The 18,326-nt window shown below is 53.7% G+C and overlaps 5 protein-coding genes across 5 annotated transcripts; 1 reads left to right on the top strand and 4 right to left on the bottom strand.

Annotated features, from left to right (window-relative positions):
• Positions 1–5,033: 5,033 nt before the first annotated feature.
• B0T26DRAFT_873481 (uncharacterized protein) lies at positions 5,034–6,548 on the bottom strand (the record flags this gene model as incomplete). The annotated part of the gene is made up of 1 exon (XM_060447991.1): positions 5,034–6,548. A coding segment is annotated over exon 1 (1,425 nt), but the record flags the coding sequence as incomplete, so codon positions are not given.
• Positions 6,549–7,201: 653 nt separating this feature from the next.
• B0T26DRAFT_832744 (uncharacterized protein) lies at positions 7,202–8,812 on the bottom strand (the record flags this gene model as incomplete). The annotated part of the gene is made up of 6 exons (XM_060447484.1): positions 8,539–8,812; positions 8,234–8,465; positions 8,110–8,169; positions 7,727–8,026; positions 7,398–7,620; positions 7,202–7,327 (listed from the first exon to the last, which is right to left on the bottom strand). Coding segments are annotated over exons 1-6 (1,062 nt in total), but the record flags the coding sequence as incomplete, so codon positions are not given.
• Positions 8,813–9,420: 608 nt separating this feature from the next.
• Positions 9,421–11,023, bottom strand: B0T26DRAFT_651791 (uncharacterized protein; the record flags this gene model as incomplete). The annotated part of the gene is made up of 5 exons (XM_060438308.1): positions 9,421–9,901; positions 9,979–10,145; positions 10,221–10,294; positions 10,368–10,613; positions 10,687–11,023. 5 exons carry the CDS (start codon positions 11,021–11,023, stop codon positions 9,421–9,423), a joined length of 1,305 nt encoding a protein of 434 aa, XP_060294600.1.
• Positions 11,024–11,714: 691 nt separating this feature from the next.
• B0T26DRAFT_753402 (uncharacterized protein) lies at positions 11,715–12,736 on the bottom strand (the record flags this gene model as incomplete). Its single annotated transcript, XM_060445675.1, has 2 exons — positions 11,715–12,054; positions 12,315–12,736. The coding sequence occupies 2 exons, from the start codon at positions 12,734–12,736 to the stop codon at positions 11,715–11,717; spliced, it is 762 nt and encodes a 253-aa protein (XP_060294599.1).
• Positions 12,737–13,270: 534 nt separating this feature from the next.
• Positions 13,271–14,081, top strand: B0T26DRAFT_716947 (uncharacterized protein). Its single transcript, XM_060442304.1, has 2 exons — positions 13,271–13,854; positions 13,915–14,081. Exons 1-2 carry the CDS (start codon positions 13,398–13,400, stop codon positions 14,073–14,075), a joined length of 618 nt encoding a protein of 205 aa, XP_060294598.1. The 5' UTR covers positions 13,271–13,397; the 3' UTR covers positions 14,076–14,081.
• Positions 14,082–18,326: the final 4,245 nt, after the last annotated feature.

Below are 18,326 nucleotides of genomic sequence, written 5' to 3'. Positions count from 1 at the left end.
CCTTTTTTTCATCTGCCCGCGAACGGGTGGTGGTTGCCCCTCATTTTGGGGTCAGCGCTTTCAGTGGCTGACGAGCGAGCGCTGGGATGGTTCAGTGCGTCGGCGTCCACCCACAGGCCACCCGACACCTTCTCCGCTGTGCGCTCGCTGTGCGTTGGACCGGAAGCCGCTGATCATTTTGCCAGACTAGGCATAGGTTGAGACAGACAAACGGATTGCTGGTCGGATTGCCAGACTGCAACCTCAAGGCATTGCTACCATGGGAAATTCTCCGACCGTTGTCTGAGCAGCCAAGCGTCAACTCATGCAGCATACTGTGTTGGATTGTGGTCGGCAAGCAACGTGGAGCGCACATCACCGGTTCTTCCGAGGTTCGTCCCCTCTTCGTCCAAGCGCTCTCGATGAACCGAGACCACGAAAGCACATGCATGGCACTTCTATAACTTCCATCTTCGTTCTACACGGTCCGCTAGCCCGAAGTCGGGAGGACGGGTCGTCTCTGCCCGTGCTAAGCAGTACCAACGAAGCCTGGGTGTTCCCTCAACCGTGCCGACCCGCCCGTCAGAAGCCCATCCCGTTTGTGCACCCGCCCAGGCGCACTCGACTGTCTTCTGTACCGGTACCTTCGTTATTTTCGGCGCCCACGCCGTGGTGTGTCCACTCCGAAATTTTCACATGCCGTCCCCAGATTCCCAGACCCCATCCATTGTTTTGAGCGGTTCTCCAGATTTTTGCACAATCCCAGTGGGCTCTAACCATGATGCGGCCACCCAGGATTGGGTGCCTCGTGTAGCCTAAATTGAGGTCTCAGTTGCCCGACAGCAAGCCTGACACTCCGCGAACCAACCTATTCTCCAGGCATCTTCGATATTGTCCTCCCGGGCTTCTAGGTGCCAAGTTGACTCGAGAAGGTCACCTCAAAATGGACAGTTCGCAGACCAGAGCGGCAAGCCTGCTTCTGCCCCTGTCTCTACCGTTTATTCTTAGCGGCGAATGCCGGCAAGTGGTATCAGCTAACCAGATGAGGGCTATCTCGCGGGTCTTTGGCCCGAGATGTAACCATGCTTCGGTCGATGCCTCCGAGAGCAAATTTTTTTTCTTGGTTGCGAGTCTCTGACAATATCTCGGTCTGGCATGCATTATACATGCTCCTCGACTGTTTGGTACGTTGGATTGCTGTAGTAACAAACCCTAGAAACACAGGAGCCTTGGAAGACCAGGAGGGAAATAAGCAGTTTCCCTTCCTTTGGCTTCTACACTTGGTTGTAATCGACCCGCCTCGCTTACTGCCGAGCTCTAAATCCCTTATCGAATGGCATCTGTTCCCTCGGCCATGTGCTCGACATACCATCTTGCCGTCTGTACTGCACGCTGGAGGCGGTCTCTTGTGCCATGCCAAGACGCTGCAGCCGAGTCCTGGGTGGATCCGCGGCCTTGGGGAGGACCTGAAACACATGTGCATATTTCACGCAGCGTTAATCTTCTCATAGTCATCATATGCCTCTGTTCGGGCCGTCCTTTAGCGGCTACCCCAGGAAAATAGCGTGCGGATCACCAAGGCAAGGGACAGGGAGTCGGCTGACATGGTGCCAACACCGCCCGACCATGAAGACATTTGGAACGATGGCCGTCTTAAAAGGGCCATGTTAAGACCCCACAACTTGATCGAATTCCCAATTCGTGAGGGGCTGGCTCCCACACTTCTGGTTCACCGAGGTATATCAGTGTCACGTTAAGACCATTTTAGTGCTTCTAGATTCCCCCGTGTCCAAACTGGACCAGGCAAGCCGTGCTGCACTTTTGCATCCTGTAGGTACTTTGCTCCTACCTCCGAGCTTGAACGGCAAATAATAAAACGGCACGACCAAAGCCGTTATCTCAAGAATCGGAAGAGTAGGCGCCATATCTGCTCCCGTCTGGCCATTCAGGTGATACGAGGGCGTTGCTTGTACCAAGTACTGCATCCTCGATGCCGATCCTGTAGTTTTTGGCCGCTGTGCGACACTTTTGCTAACCGTACGCAGAAAATTGTGGCATGGCTTGCTATTCGACACGTAGGAACTGTCAGCCCGTGGCTCTTACTATCCTGTTCTCAGTGTCGGCGCAGGTAAGCGCACTGGCACGACAGGACCCCATTGGAGGTATTGACGGATTTGCCTAGAAAACGACAAAATGACGGCTCTGCTGGCGGCGTCACAAGCTTATCGATCCATCACGATGCGGTGTGCAAGCCTGAAGGTTGCTGACGATGCAATGTTTTCTGGCCGTCTCCCCCACGCCGTCAAATCTCTTTTCAGCGGCAAGCATATCCTCATGATAGCTGTCCTCTACCCTCGCCCAGCCCAGGCCCCCGCTCTGAGAAGCTAGGGAGCGTTGAGCGGTCAAATCCCTCACCTCTCTGCCTTCGATTGGCGTCTGCTGTCCTGTCCCTCGCATTTCGCACCGCGGTTGGCATCGTCTTATCAGCGCTTTGGCACACTAGGCGATTCTGTGACAAATGCCACAACCCTGGACGAGCTGATGTCATTGTTTAATCTGAAGATCCCTTCCATTTGGGTTTGAGTCTCGATCACAATCCGGAACACATACTCCAACACGACAGAGCCCACCGCAGAGAACACGGCCTGCCAACCAACTCCGTCTGTGTGATAACGCGCCAACAGTGTCTCTTGGAGTCGCGTCAGGCACACCTCAGCCCCTGAAAGCCGAAGGATGGGTTGCACCGCCCCGAGCCGTTTTGGGCGGCCAGCTCCGCAGGAATCAAGGTGGTGTGCGCCACAATGCGCGGGAGTGGTCCGTACTGATGGCACATATACACAAGCAGCGATGCATCTCGTGGGGGGATCTGATCTTAGATCATATTATCCATTCATTTCGGCCAGCGCAACGTGTAAATCCCGTGATGCACAGAAGGATCTCCTCGCATCTATACATGTTCTGAGGAGACACGTGCACTGGGCGGTGCCTGTAGCGGATATGTCGGCACGCCATGGTCGCATTTGTGCTGGCCGCCTGTCTGTCTTGGTCGATTCCATGCACCTCAACATACCCTGCTTTCGGATTCGCAGCAGGGAGGCCAGCAGGCAACAAACAACCCAGCCCGGCGCTTTGGTATCTCTCGGTGCAACGCTCTCGCCTCCTGTGCCAGACGCGCGCAGCAGCATTCTCGGTTTCTCGGTCCCGCCAAGCCCGGTCGGCCTCCGGTCTTGTAACTGGAGAAACCCGAAACGGGTGTGGGGGCGTGTTCGGCGACCCAACCGAACCTCGACAACCTCTGGTCACGGGCTTGGCACGCCGTCCGGAGTCATTATGGGGGTTATAATTATAGATTCCTTCTCGGGGTTTCCCTTCCGCCGAAAGATCCTCTCGATGCGCTTAATGCCGTTGCCCCTTGTATAATTAGACGAGACAGTAGACGAACAAAACCGGGAGTTGCTAATAGTCTACAAGTCCCTTGCAGAATATCGTCAGTTTCTCTTCCTTCCCAGAGAAGATGCTGGCGGGTCGACTCTAGAGACGCTGGGTTCTCTGTCCTTCACTCTCTCCCCCTCTTCTCGGCCCCCAAACTCGCCCCCCCCCCCCCCCCCCCCCGGTGAGCACGCACTGCCCCGTGGTACCACTGTCGGGCTCTTATCTCGTCCCATTTTTTCATTATTCTCATTTCAGGAAGCTGCGGAGTGGGACGAGAATGGCAGAGAGCAAAAAATCTTTGCACAGCTAATATCTGACTGCCTACATGCTTGCATGCCGGCCAAAGTCCAGAACGCCCTCGCTTCGGACTTTAGCAGTCAGTGGGTGTGTGTGAAGTCGGAAAATACGCAGACCTTTTGGAGCTGCTGACAAGTTGCAGCAAGGTTTAGGCACGTCATCGAGTCGAAACAATCCTTGCGCAGCTCATCGTCAGCCGCATGCCGTGAGATGGACGGCCGCCGCGCCGCTCCCGGGGAGGAAACAATACCGATTAGGTTTTTTTTGCCACTGATTATTAGCTCTTACTGCCCGCCTTACCTTAATTTGCTAGGGCTGCTCTAATTATTGATTAGTGGCCGTGAGCTCGGTCGAAATTCTCCGGGATGATTAATCGAGCTGCCGTAGCAAAGCGAACAAGCTGAAGCAGTGCCTCCTAACGTACTCGACATGAATCATCTCTCATTATACGTGCCGCGGCCAAAAGGGTATGTAATACTTGACAGGAATGAACCCACTCCTAGAGACAGTAAACAGAAACACACTTGAAAAGAGCAGAGAGCTGGGCTGCCGAGACCTCGAGGAATATGAAGGGACAGAAAGCTCCAGAACGTGAGGAGACCACCTAGTATCAGTAGGCACAGAATATGGAAAATGACGAAAGAGCGGTGATGGAGATCAGGTATGAGCGAGGACGGGGTGAAGGAGCGCACAACACTCGAACACACAAAAGGAATCTGTCTGAATAAAAGGGTGAAGACACGTCATGTCTTGACGTGCTCGCCTTGAAAATAACGAGCTTTTTTTCTAAATTGGCCCGTCGGCTTCACCCTCGCCCATCTGCTCCACGATATCCTTAAGCAGCACCTTGCCACGCACCGAAGTCTGGTGCTTGAGTCCAAATGTCGACTCGAGCAGCGACACAAGCTTCCTCGTCTCATCCAGAACCTCACTTCCACGGCCACACGCCGCAAGATAGGCTGCCTGGGCGAGTTCTACCCTCAGCCTGACGGGGTTGCCAGGATCGAGAGAGGCTCTGACGAATTCGAGCGCCGGCCTGAGCGTTTCTGCGGCTTCGTCCGCCGTGTGAGCAGGCCCCAGCCGGACGAGCGCCTCGGCGAGGGCCGTTCTGGTCTGCGCGTGCTCCATGTGGCTGTCGGGATAGTGCGCCAGCTGGCTGCGCAGGACCTGGCGCAGGGTGGTAGCCGCCTCGGCCGCGTCGCCCCGCGCCGTCTGCAGCACGCCGAGCTCGGTCTGGCACCGCAGCGTCGAGTGGGCGTGGGGACCGTGGAGAGCCATCTCGGCCCGCAGCGCGCGGTCGAGGCAGTCGAGCGCCTCGCTAAACAGCCCCTCCTCGCGGTTGAGCACGCCGATGTTGAAGAGCGTGCGCAGCTGCGCCGTCTCGTTCTCGCGCCCGAACCCCAGCGCCTCCTGCCCCTTCCACGCAATGTCCAGCATCTCGCGCGCCTCGCGGTACAGGCCGAGAAAGCAGTCCACCCGCCCCAGAGCGTTGGCCGTGCGCAGCGTCAGCGGGTTGTTGGGCCCGATTGCCACCTTGAGCCCCGCGTAGACCTCGGAATATGTCTCCATGGCTACTTTCCAGTCGCCCAGCTCCTGCAGGATCAAGGCGTGGCGGTACTTGAGCGTCAGGAGGTGTGCTGCGCCGTCGTCGTCTTCCTCGGATGCTTGGTCGATGACTCGTCTGAGAAGCAGGCTGGCGTCCTTGTGCAGGCCTTTGTGCTTGTACACCAGCCCGAGGAGCGAGGTCGCCTCGCGGCCCATGCGCCCTATCGCGCCGGTCGACGCGTCCGTGTCGTTTTCCACGACCTGCCGCAACAGGTCCTCGGCCTCGCTGTACCTGAAACAGCGGTGGTGGACGTTTCCGAGTTCGAACTGCGCAGCTAGAGTGTCTGGATGGCGCTTGCCGACGAGCCCGACCAGGCGCGGAATCGACTGCCGGAGGAGGGCCTCTCCCTCCTTGTAGCGCGAGAAGAGGTTCACGACATGGGCAAGCCGCCGCTGGGCATTCGCCAACATTAAGGGCGTGAAGACGGAGGGGTTGTCGTCCTGTCGAGCCACGATCGCGGCGAAGATGGTTTCGGCCTGCTTGAGCTTGCTGACGTTCTGGAAGAGGACGCCAATGTAGAACAGCGCCTTGGCGGATTGCGGGTCGGCGAGGAGGATCGAGGGCATGTCTGCGTCCAATTCCTGGTCCGCGAGGGTCATGCAGTGGTCGGCGTTGGGCACGACTCGCGATATGAACTCGCGGACGGCCTTGTTGGTTTTCTGCCCGGGCGTGTACGCCCATTCCAGGGCGTTGCCGACCGCCACCACGGCCTGGGCGAGCTTTTCCTTCTTGGCTTTCGGGCCGAGCCTCTCGCGGCCCCATGAGTGCACTAGGGGGTGGAGGTAGATGTTGCCGCTGCGCGTGTTCCGCTTGGCGAGAGACACGGAAAAGATGTCCCCCAGAGCATTGCCGAGCCTGAACTCGCTGCTGGACATGTCTCTCAGCCATTGGAACTTGTCAAGCGTGGGGGGTGGCGATGGAAAATCCGATTTTGACGCAAAGGGGACGAATAATCCTTCCCAAGAACTGGAATGGTGGAAAAAGGCCAAGAGAGTCAGAAGCTCGGCTGCGTCGCTGTTCTCTGCCACAAGTTGCTTGAAGGATAGTTCCCAGCTGGCAAAGACGGAGACTTGGTTGTGGCTTAGATACTTAAGGAGCTCTCGGCGGTGCCCTTCGAAGAGTTGAGGATATTTCCCGAGCTGCATCTGTGTCTTGCTGATGAATGCACCGGCCTGCTCCAGCGCGAGAGGAAGATAGCCGACCAAGTTTGCGATAGTTTCGGCATCTTCTAGATCTGCTCTCTTTTGTTACTTAGTGCTCTCTCTCTATCTTGCTTTGCCTGGAATCCAGTTGGAGCACACCGACCTGTGGGAGACTTTGTCCGCATAGAAGCGGCATTCAGGAGTAACTGGACGCCACTCTTCTCTTCGATCTGACCAAGCTCGAGAGAATATCCGAATTGTGTGGCAGCCGTCAGTCGCGTAGTGATAATGATCCTCCCTCTGCTGCTTTGAGGGAGGAACTTGGCGAGGGGGTACCTGGGAAGATCATCTACGTTGTCTATAATCATCAACCACGTGAAAGATTCATTCTCTGATTGCAGGAACTCCTTCAAAATCTTGGAGATTTTGGCGAGGTCCTTTTCGTCCGTAGAGAGCTGGCCGGCCGAAGACAGAAACTCGCCAATCGGAAGGCGTGAGAGTAAAGAACTCCGAGAGTCATCAGCCGTATCACCCTGCCTTGCGGCATCGACAAGGCGTTGTGCAATATCTCGTAGCGATAATAGTGTGTTCATCTCGCCGGAGCCGTCTAGCCACAGAACGGCGTCAACATCCTGCTTGTGGGCTTGAGCACATGCCACGCTTAGTTGGGTTTTCCCAGCCCCCCCGAGACCGTGAATCACAACCACCCTACTTTGTTCGGCGATCGAGCTCTTAATTTTTAAGCTTCTGAATAAGTAGTTGTCGAGTGTGTTGAGCTCAGACGTTCTACCCACGAAGCCAGGATTCGGCTGTAGCGGTAGAGAGAAGGGAAGTATCATGGCCGGCTGTTTAGTAATATGTGTGAAGGGGGCTACTCGTATCATGTCTGAATTAGCCTGCGGTAGAGGACTGGACAAGGAAAAGAAGGAAAGGTTGCTTACAACTCACTGATGCTGCACTCGGGGAAGGTGCCCTCGACATGCTCAAATTTTCTTCGACAATGTGGCTTGACTTAGTGACAAGTGCCTGTAACTGATGCAAGACCACAAGATAGTCCGAGTCGGATGGACTGGTGAACCGGACAAGCTCAGTATGGCTTTTTCGCAGAGGAATGCTGAAGCTAGTCGGATTTCCAGGCAGTGTAGACGAGCGGAATGGGACAAGCTAGACACGTGACATACATGAAAAAAGTGTCAGTAAGGCAGGCAGGTAGGTAGGAATGTAAGGGAGTATATATTAGCAGCAGCATAAAGTCCCCAGTCCAACTCACAGTGACACCTTTTCCGAAGGCAATTTTAGTCTTGTACGTCTCGTAGAACACCACAATATGGAAGTCGGAGCTAATTGGATTAAACTGCTGAAGCTGCATGTGCAGCCAGGGGGAGTTCTCGCGCAGATGTCGAATCACTATCGTATTGGTTTTCGTAAAAATGGACCCGATGCGAAGAGCTATCGATGCAAAGCTAGCCGCGCTACTACCCGCGTGCGGAGTGCCGAAAAAGGCGATACCGCTGGTGTACAGTTTTATACTATGGTGGCTCGACTTTGAAAGGTTTGAGTGGATTAATGCCTGGTTCTCTTGTCAGTCATCAGTTCAAGGGAGGGAGATAATAGCACAATAGATGGAACTCCTCGCAATTGATTGCAACTCACACTCTTTACCAAGATTCCGCCTAGGCTATGAGCGACAAAAATGATAGGGCGTGTCTCGGTCTAGTCAATCCCTTGCTATTTAGCTCCAGGTTCATATTCCAGAATTTCAAGTGAAAGAACCTGCCTTCGTGTTGCGCCTGTAGGCACACAGATCCTGCAAAAGAGTGATGGCGTGTTCGTAAATTGACTGAACCGACAGATTTTCTGCGTTGTGGGTCCGAGAATTATACCCGTAGGACAGGATCCTTGTGTTGGGGAGGTCCTGGGGCAGAAAGTGACGAAGCCAGTTGGTTTGAGACGCCTGGGTTGTCCAAGTGCTCTCGCGATGGCCATTTAAACCATGTACAGCGACGATGCTGAGAAGTCTCGGTCAGAAGGCAGGCCGCATGCATTGGTCTTATTTAAAGCTGGAGCGCAGATCAAACTTACTCGGCGACAGGGCTATCTCCGGTAAAGAGTACGTCGAGTCCGAAATTGTCGTTGGTGATGGTGGAATGGCGGACGAGGCTCGGAGCAGTCTGCCCCTCAATTCTGTCTCGCCAGAGGTTCATCCCACAACTGAGAGAAATATGGCTTCTTTCCTAGTGCTGTAGTAAGGTGAAGCTGGGGGCATATTTGCGGTCCCAATTGCCATTCACCACTTCCCCGGTGTGGTGTTGCTGAGTTCAACATAGAAGGACCGAACCTAGCTGCCCGAATGAGGCTCAGGCCGCATATATGCAGAGACCTTCTCTGGGGGGCACTGTCGGGCGTTTTGATACACCTTCAGATGCAGCAAAATGGCTCGCCCGGCCAAATTATGAGTGTGGGGGTGGTGCCTTGCTATCCAATCATGCTTCGCAAGGCTCCAAGGCAGTTTCTGCAGTTACTTATGGGCTACACCGCTATTGGGCTATGAGTAGGTGTTGCTGCAGCCTGGAAGTACCTAGGAAGTCTACCTCTCTCACATTTTTGGGAGAGATTACAGGGTAGTTATCGGCAACCTGTCAGTATCAACAGTGCATGAGATCCTTGGTGAGCACAAAGTCACAATTTCTCTCATTCGTATATAAAACTACATGTTAGGCATACTAAGATGTTGCTTGGATAGCGCTGCAGATTTAGTTGACAGAAATTAGTTGAACAGATTATTAGGACCCCAAGCATTGTTGACAACCTGGTTTTTAGTTTGCGGGGAAACAGACTCAAAGAGGGGGAAACGTTGGGTGAGAATAGGGCAGCATGAAAATCAAGGACAAAATAAACCCCGACCGTCATTTCTTCTACCATCTGCGCACGCACTTACCTAGCAAACTCAGTTCGTTTTCACCGCTAAGAACAAGAAAACTTCCTTGCCAACATCCGTTCTGGCAGCGTCGGCGGCTCGAGATGCCACACGGGCTTTCCGCACCAAGGCGAGTCGGGCGAGTACTTCAGATCAAAGATTGGCTTGACGATGTCGGGCTTGGGCCACGCCAGCTCGTCGTTGCGCAGCCACATGCGCATCACATGGCGGCCGGCGCCTTTCCCTGGGACGCCGTCGGTGAAGGTGGTCCGCGCGTGCATCACGGCCAGGTTGTTGACCAGGATCACGTCGCCTTTCTGCGCATCGAGGCGCAGCTGGTGCTTCGCAGCCGAGAAGTGGACCATGTCCAGCGCCTCGGCCTGCCGCTCCGTCATGGGCGGCACGCCCTGGGTGCGGGGCGACACGAGAGATCCTGTCAAGGGCCGGCGCGAGAAGAAGAAGGATGGCCCGTGGGGGCCGAATGGCAGCAGGATCGGCCGCACGTCCCAAGCTAGGTTCTTGGAAAATCTTGAAACACAACTTCTTATTAGTGTCCAGCCCCCCTTTCGGGATATACCGTCAAAGGGATTAGGGATGCGACTTACTTGTCGAAGATCCACTCGTTGGCCGCGAGTGCCTGGATGACGTCTGGCCGACTTGCGGCGATGTCGTTGTAGACCTGGCCCGAAGAGGCGAGCTGGAAATAGCCGCCTTCTGCCGCGAGTTCCTGGACATACATAGCCAAGATGTCACATACATCCGTGTGGAATGGCTAGAAATATATATCAGGCTTCAAAGTCCCTTGAGGACAGGTTGACATGGGAGGAAGTCCCTGGTGTCGTCTTACCTGCGCAACGTTGGAATAGGGGGCTTGCCTCATCTCAGCCCCAGGAAAGGCCATGCCTCTGTCCTTGATGTGAACTGGTACAGACAATCAATTGGCAAAAAAGGTCAAAGAAAGGCAAAACTGGAGTGCTTTGGAATGCTTGCTTACTGAGTTTGCTGCCTCCCGCATCCTGACACGCTCTGGTGCTGCCGACGTAGCTGGTGATGCCGGCGTAGGCCAGCACCCGCTCTGAAGGCGAGTAGCGATGCGGATCAAGGCCGCGGACCACAAAGAAACCTTGTCCGAAGTGGATGATGTTGGACAGTTGCTCTAACTTCCTTCCTAACCTCGGTAGAGGGAAGGTTGTTGGGGTCAATTGGTCCGGGTCAGGGTGGACAGCATCGTTGAATTGATCTGAAACGATAGAGGTTAGCTATGTAAGTGAATGCTTTTCTGACCTGGGTCGTCAGAAAGATGGGGCTCTTACCCGAGAATGTGCGGATTGCAGCATCAATCTCGTCCAAGTCATCTTTGCAAAGCTCGTAGATGTACTTGGAGCCGTCCTCAAACTCAGAGCCTTTCCAAGCACGAGGAGAGGGGATGGATGCGGGGAATCCGAGAGGCAGTGTGCGTGGCAGAGCCTCTCCAAGGCTCGCCAGTCTCTTGACCCGCTCGAGGTGCGTGTCTAGACTTGGGTCCCATTCGATATCTGGGGATGGGAAGGAGGAGTACCTTGTACTCAACGATGTCCAACCAATGTCGACAGGGAGATGTTCCAGCTTGAGCGGGCCAGATGGGGCAGGGTACACAAGTGTTGGGCTCATGATGTACAGGATTGCGAAGCATTCATACTCTCCTGCTTTTCCATCCATTGACAGGCCAACAACAGTGGAATTCGGGGCGGGTCAAGTACTCGTTCATTTAATGAGGCTCTGCTTTCTTCTCGCTCTGAAGTCTGAATACTTCACATAAAACGTGCATGAGAAGGCTCCGGATGGGAAACGGGCTTGAACATGTGACGTGCCACATTTCTGCGAGACGCATGGAGGGCTGGCTAAAAAATGAGTCACCCCCAACATACTATTGGTTATAGATAAGCCCTCGAGGTTTTGAAGAGGGTGTAGTGCCCTTCACCGGTCACTATGTGACTGGGCATCTTCCTTTCCGACGTGACACCATTTCAGCCCTTGTACAACTTCATTTGGGGGTATCGGATATTCGGTCAGTCTGTGTGATCTGATGACCCAAGGTTTGAGCCTCATCGCGACATAATTAGTACATACTAATATTCGACAACTAATAATCCGCCATCCCAGAGCCTTGTGGTGTTTCTTTGGGTGCTTCCAATGACCTTGCCTTGCTGTGCCCCGCAACGGTAAATGCGTGATGGACGAGTTTCCGTGCTCATGAAGGCGCACGAACCCGCCAGCTGCCCGACGTGGTTGACAGCTCCGGAACCATGCTGAGGGGAACTAATAGTTACCAAATTCTACCTAGATGAAATCCTGTAACGCTTCAATTCGTTGAATTTGGCGGAGGCGCTGCGTCCTCGGTCCACACAGGCCAGCCCCATTCCCTGACAGCCGCTTTCCAAAGGTCCCTGTTGACCACGTTGATTTCGTCAGCTTTCCATTGCTCTTCGCCACCACATTCCTCGATGAAATAATAGAGCTCATCGAGACACTCGTTGTTCGACTCTGCGCTCCCTCGACTGCCGTCGAAGGTTATGTAAGACATGTTTTGGCCGTTGTCCATGTCTCGACTCAACTCTATGCGATGGTGGCTAAGCCTCCATCTGATGAGACCTTCATAGCTCAGAAGGCCTGGATTGCCGTACGCATCGAAATGCATCACCCTGGTCATAAACAGTTATCGGCTGCTGCTTTTCTGCTAAAATCAACCGCAAGCTGTTAGAACTGTTGCACCTACCGAAATGAGCAAACAAGAACCGCGGCGTCCGCGACTTGCTTGAGGCAGGCGGCCATGGCTTTGCGGGGAGATATGCGATGGATGGTTGCCCCGGAGTTGCCGCCATTAGTTGTTATGAAATTGGAATAGCTTTCAGGCGTCCAATGTCCTTGAACCGTCGTCCTGTTCCTTCGCGTAAAGACGTACTCCATTCGTGCGGGCTGGCGCTTCACACCATTGTTGGATGTCGAGTCAATCAGAATCTGGGTTTTATCGCAGCGTCCAAGACGATGTGGTCCGATGTTGAAATACCCAAAATGAAAGTATCCTGGGTATTGGTCTTCGAGATTCGACACCACTTTGATGGCAAACGACGTGCACCTTCCCGTCAGAGAGCCCCATGTATCGTAATATCTCCCGCCTGGGTATATGTCTTCTTCTTGGACCGAGTCTTCCTGAAAAGCTGCGAGGCGTTCCGGGTGGGTGAGAATATCCTGGTAGGTTAAGCCCATTACGTCCCGCATCGCCTCGACCATCTTGAAGGATGTGTGCGGACCCTCTACAAACGCCTTTCGCCACTGGTTATCGCATATGTTGAACAAATCCTGGGGCGTCAGTTGCTGGTCCATCGTGAAACCGATCCTTGGGTTGATCAGATAATCACTGGGGGCGCCAGGTTCGTGATCCGACTATCCTAGACTTCTAAAATACATGGAACCACGGCCGAGGTCCAGAACTAGGCTCCAACGGGAGACGTTGCAGCTTGCGAACCCGTTGGCGACGTGGACGAATTTAAGACGGTGATGTGGGTGTTTGTAAAATTTAGAACCACATCATTAAAATGAGGCAAAAAAGTGCCGAAAAGGTTGGCGAGTGTCGATCGATAGCGTGGCATCAATGGCGGGCGGGGACGGGGCGGTAATTATGTGGGTTTTTGGTTGGTGAAAGCCTTAAAGGGGGGCGGATTCGAAAGAGGAGACAGCCCGTCAAAACCGTGAGACTTTCTTTGCCTGGGAATACCCATTCATGTGCCCCAGGCAGATTCAAGCTTGGGTCATTGGCCAAATCTGCATGCATGCACATTGCACACAGCCCACCCCCTCGAGCGGCAAAATCGGTTTCTTCTCCTCCCATCCATTTTCCGCTTCACTTACCACTCACTACCTACCTCCCTTGGTCTGCCATCGTCAGTTCGTATTGTTCGTTACTCGTCTACATCAACCAGCGACCCCCCCCTGCATCAACTGCGCTCGTTCCGTATTCTTTTCATGAGACAGAACCTGCGCTCCGATGAATACGTCGTCAACGCGTGTTAAAGTCCTGACTAGGAAGAATGGCGGGGGTGTGGCCGGTACTCGTCAGGGCTACCAAAAGGCCATAATTCCGTCGCAAGCAACTGGGTCAGGTCCAGGACCCCTTGGCCCAGGCGTTTTTGGAGCCTCGATGAGTAGCATGAACAGCCCGACCAGTAACTCGTCGTATTTGCATCTTGACTGGGGTTTGGAATATTGTTATCTCGATGAGACTCTGACTTCATCGGCGCCAACTCAGCAGCTTGGTTCGCCTCCTCTACATTCAGAAGCGACTGGCACATGGAAAATGGCGCCATGCACTGATGTGGCTGAAGCTACATCTGAACTTGCGTCCTCGCCGTCTAATGTTGACGCTTTGATCGATGATCAATTCGACAGGGTTGAGAGGAGAGTGTTGGAAAAACGGAAACCAAGGCGCGAGCATACCCGTCAAGGTAAGTGAAACGCCCGTGCAAAGCCGCTTGAATGAGATCTGCTAACAAGACGTGTTTAAGGCTCAGGGTTTGGTTTTGTCCCACCTTCGAAGGCGTTCAAGGTCATCGAGGCGTCTGAGAGGATAAACGAAAAATTTGTCGCCGACGCTGTTGCCAGAAGCCAGATAAGCGCTCGGAAGGTCAATAAGAGGAGACCCCCGCCCATTCACAAGGCAGCCTAGGAAGGGGTCGACACACTCATTTGATGGGAATAGGGGCGGGCGGAAGCTCGTTGCAAACTGGCCGAGCTTGTCATGACACCAAATCTGTTTTGTCATGTCCACACGCTTACCATCTCAATTTCTTATACCATTTCTTACATTATTAACCAAAGTCTCAGACCAGCTTCTTGTCAAGGTTTCCTTTCTGGTCCCAACGAAGGTCTTATTTTCTAACGCACCTTGGTTACTGCACTTTGGCGGCAGCAGTCTCCCTCTCCAGCTCAAGTTATTGATATTATATTGATGACTATAACCACTATCTGTCCGTAATGTGTAACTTCCCCAGGAGATGTGTGACTTTGACCCTTAATAGCACACCAAGTTGTACCGATGTTCCCCGCAGCTGAGTCTAGGGAGCCGTGAACAACCCTTGGACTATAATTATGCAATCCACTGATGAGTGGATACCTGGCCCACCCACTTGTCTCTAGTCAGGGGTATTGTGCATATATGTGGGCCCCCTATAGGAAAATAACAACCTTCGCCCTATTTTTCGAGCCTTCGGCTCGCCCGAATGCCCTCTATTTAGTCGTCTCTTGCTGTGTAGAAGGCGGAGCTTCCACCTCTTCATCACCCGTCTCTGTTTCAACCGCGCTTCCAATCCTCGCCAGAAAAGCACAGAAATGCCGGTCCATCAACGTATCGCAAATGCAGCAGTAATTAAGGGTGGTACGGCATCGGACGTGACGAGGTGTTGTCGCGAATTGTCTCATTTTCCCTGGTCGATATCGTCAAATATCATGGCAGCAACACTGGGGGAGACCCCGGGATTCGAGCTTTTCTCTGGTAAACCACGACCCAACATCAGCTTAATGTGCTTAGAGGCACCAATGAACGCAACAGTTGGCCTTACTCAATGGTCTCCGAGTCTGATCAGTTCTTTCCCTTCTTTCCACCCTATCCCATGCTTGGTCGACTTGCACATCCAGCCATTCGGGGCCTGTCATTTCTGGCCCTTTGCCCTGTTCGTCAATCTTCGTCGTCGGCAAGTTTGCGCCCTGGGGTAAAGTCTCAGCCGTATCATCTTCACGAACTTGTTGTTGTTGCTCGTCCTCAACCGACAATGGGCGCGGTGGGGTCTGACGTCGCCAGTCAAGGCGCGACTGGATGTTGCCCATTGCAAATGCAAGGTTGGCGAGGGGGGGTCAGGCAATGCCCCAAAGGAAAAGGTGCAGATAGGCAATCGTCACACAACCAGAAAGTGCCGATTGGTCATTGCCATTCGAGGCCGACAAAGGTGCAACGTGGACGTGGACGTGGACATAAAGCTCAACTGGCGCATCAGAAGGCACAGGGCAGTGTACATACTAATATCCCTCCCGCTGGGGTAGTTTCCCCCTGAAGCCCTGCCAGATTGTCTCAAGCCAACGAAGCCTTTGGCTGAGGCGCAAGAGGCGCAGCACCTAGCCTTGCCTTTCTAGCACCCACCATGAGAGCCTAATGCCTAATGGTCTGCAACTCCGCGAGGTGACGGTTACGGGCTTGATTAAAACAGCGACCTTGCGGGCTGGCCCCTCCCCCCCCCCCCAAAAAAAAAGAGGAGCATAAATTACTACCGAAGTCCCGTCTCTTGCATGTGAGACAGACATTGTACCACCCATATCATATGCACAGCCCCATTATCTGACACATCCAATGAAACACCCCAAAAAGTGGGTCGTCTTCATTTCGCTCACCGCATTTCCGCATCTGGGAAAGCGCAGACGCAGCCCCACACAGCCTGACGACGATGAAAAGAGGTTTCTGCCACGTCGGATGAGGACAGAAACGGTAGAAAATATAGTAGGCACAAACACTTTAGCCGCTCAAGATTGCCATCCGAGGCCTTCACTGGAGTCCTAGGGTGATGGGCTACGTATCAAGACAACTGAGCACCTTATGTATGAAGGGGTACTTGGGTACTTGGGTACCTAGTTGGCTGGCCAATTCCCAGACTTCAGGATCACCGAAGCGGGATCGGCGGAATGGTCTTCCTGTCCCCGAGTCTTACACATGATACATACAAAACAGCTCCTCTTCGTCTCTAACAAACAGCCGCGCAATATCATCCAGCGGTACCACGTCAGTTTGGTCGGGCCAGGGCATGAAGATAAGCAGAGCCCCCACGCGATGCTCGGGGTGATACGAAGAAACAGAGACAATATTTCCAGCTACCTGCAGCCACGCGGTTCTTGAGCAGGCAGACACCCGCGATGCTAAATGAGATTTCCTTTCGCTCGTATTCCGTAGATATGTAGTATAATGAAAAGAAAAGAAAAAGAAAGGGAAAAGACGTAGGGAGGGTCTGAGATTTCTCTCCAAGCATAGTACCGAGAGCCTCACAGGTGGCGCGGGGCTGCACGCCAACGCGCTCAAAGACCTTCTACCTGAATCAAACTCCCGAAGGTCGGAGATTCCTGGAGGGGAGTTTCCGTCAGAGTATAGAGTACGGACGGAGTATTATTCCGAAACTAATAAAAGCCTTTCGAAAGCTGTTCAGCCACAACCTCAAGCTTTTTTATTATGGCTTCGGACTTGTGGCGCCGCCAGCTCCCCCTTAATTGGTTGTAGGAATTACCGATCAATCAGGTTCAGCGCACGGGCTACACCCGCCTAAACACGTGGCGCAGCACGTGACCGCGGGGCACCCTGACTGAGCGCCTTCGTGTCCCCGCAGTTCGTGATCCTTTACGAGCAACACAACCACCCCACCCTTTCGCAACAGTTACTGCAGTGACTAGTACGAGTGACCTTGTCATTCCAACACTAATCAGTGGTTGACCGACCAGGCCAACCGCAGAACAGCAAGGATCCCAACCGCGGCAGTGATTGCACCCGCGGCAGTGGTTGCTCCCGCGGCAGTGGTTGCACCCCGCAATCGCTGGACAGGAAGCAGCACCAAGGACTGCATTCGAGAGAACACTGGATACGCAGAAAACTCAATTAACGCAGGACTAAGAGCGCGAGAGAGGCTCTTCAACGCATGGGACAACCGAGACGAAGACCTCAAGGGTAGCCGAAAGAAAGGCCTTGCGCTCTACTTGGCTACCTGCGTCCATCACGCAAAACCTCCCCCCCTCGCGAGCGACCCGGTAGCTAGGAAGAAAGGCTCTGAACCTACTCAGCTACCTACGCCTCTCGACAAAGACAACAAGATGACGACCCTGCGCAAGAGCGACCGCGTCATCGGCATTACCGACCCAACCTGGGAAGGGACAGACTTTGTCGCCTAACGACAACAACCAGGATGCGGTCAAACGCCTCAACACCTACCTAGTCGACTGCTTCGAAATATACGAGCATCTAGAGCTCCAGGACGGAGTCCTCTTCGCTCAATTCCAGAACGACTTCATCGATTGGACCGAAAACCACTTCAAAGCCCTCGACAAGACCCTCCGTACGAGCTTCAAGCACTTCCTCAGACCACGGAGCATATATGAGCGACCGAGGCGTGATCTCACAACAGCTCCATGTCCTAGCACAGAGCAAGAAGGCTCCCAAGTGGCCAGAAGAGGAGGCAGAACAATACTGGATGATCCGCGGGGACAGATTCTGCTCAAAAAGCAACCCACAGTTCCCCCGGACCAAAGAGCAACCTGTCAAGGTCCCTATATTACAAACCACTCGACTGTTAGGGTCGTCTGTCTGTAAGGGAGCACGGGCTCCACAGGATGCTGGGGTTGGTAATTATGAAGATAGAACAAAGGGCAAGCTCCTATCGCACGGGTAATACAGTCAAATCGGAATGCCACTCAAAGTGTATGAGTGCAGTGAATGTGTATTGCTTGCTTGAAGAACCAAGCAAGAACTATCTAAGACCGTGGGTACGGTCATCGTATTTATCCAATTACGCAACCAATCAGGGTTCTCCCTTACAGTGCTCAGTGCCTCCGGGGCGCTCAGTCTTTAAGGACGACTGAGCTCTCAATGGTAACTGAGCACTTTCCTAATTGGCTGTTCTTCCTGCTCAGTGGGTCTTCACAGTCTTGGCAGCCGAACGCACTGAGCGCCGCCTGACTGGCCGCACCGAGCTCATGTGGGGCCCGTCCTGCCCGCCAGTGCTGCCCAATCAGCAGTCGGCTTCCAGCGCCTCCTGCAGACTTGAGCCAGGATCGTAACAGAAGACTGAGCAAGGCTGCTTGATGAAATGAGAATACAAGTGACAACAAGTGCCTTTGCAGTTTGCAAAAGTGAAGATGATTACTGCTTGTTTGGCTAGTCCATGTCACGGCA

Source organism: Lasiosphaeria miniovina (genome assembly GCF_030549165.1).
Source record: "Lasiosphaeria miniovina strain SMH2392-1A chromosome Unknown B0T26scaffold_5, whole genome shotgun sequence".
Classification (NCBI taxonomy): domain Eukaryota; kingdom Fungi; phylum Ascomycota; class Sordariomycetes; order Sordariales; family Lasiosphaeriaceae; genus Lasiosphaeria; species Lasiosphaeria miniovina.
Note: the sequence above shows the minus strand (reverse complement) of the source record. Positions and strands in the feature narration are given on the sequence as shown.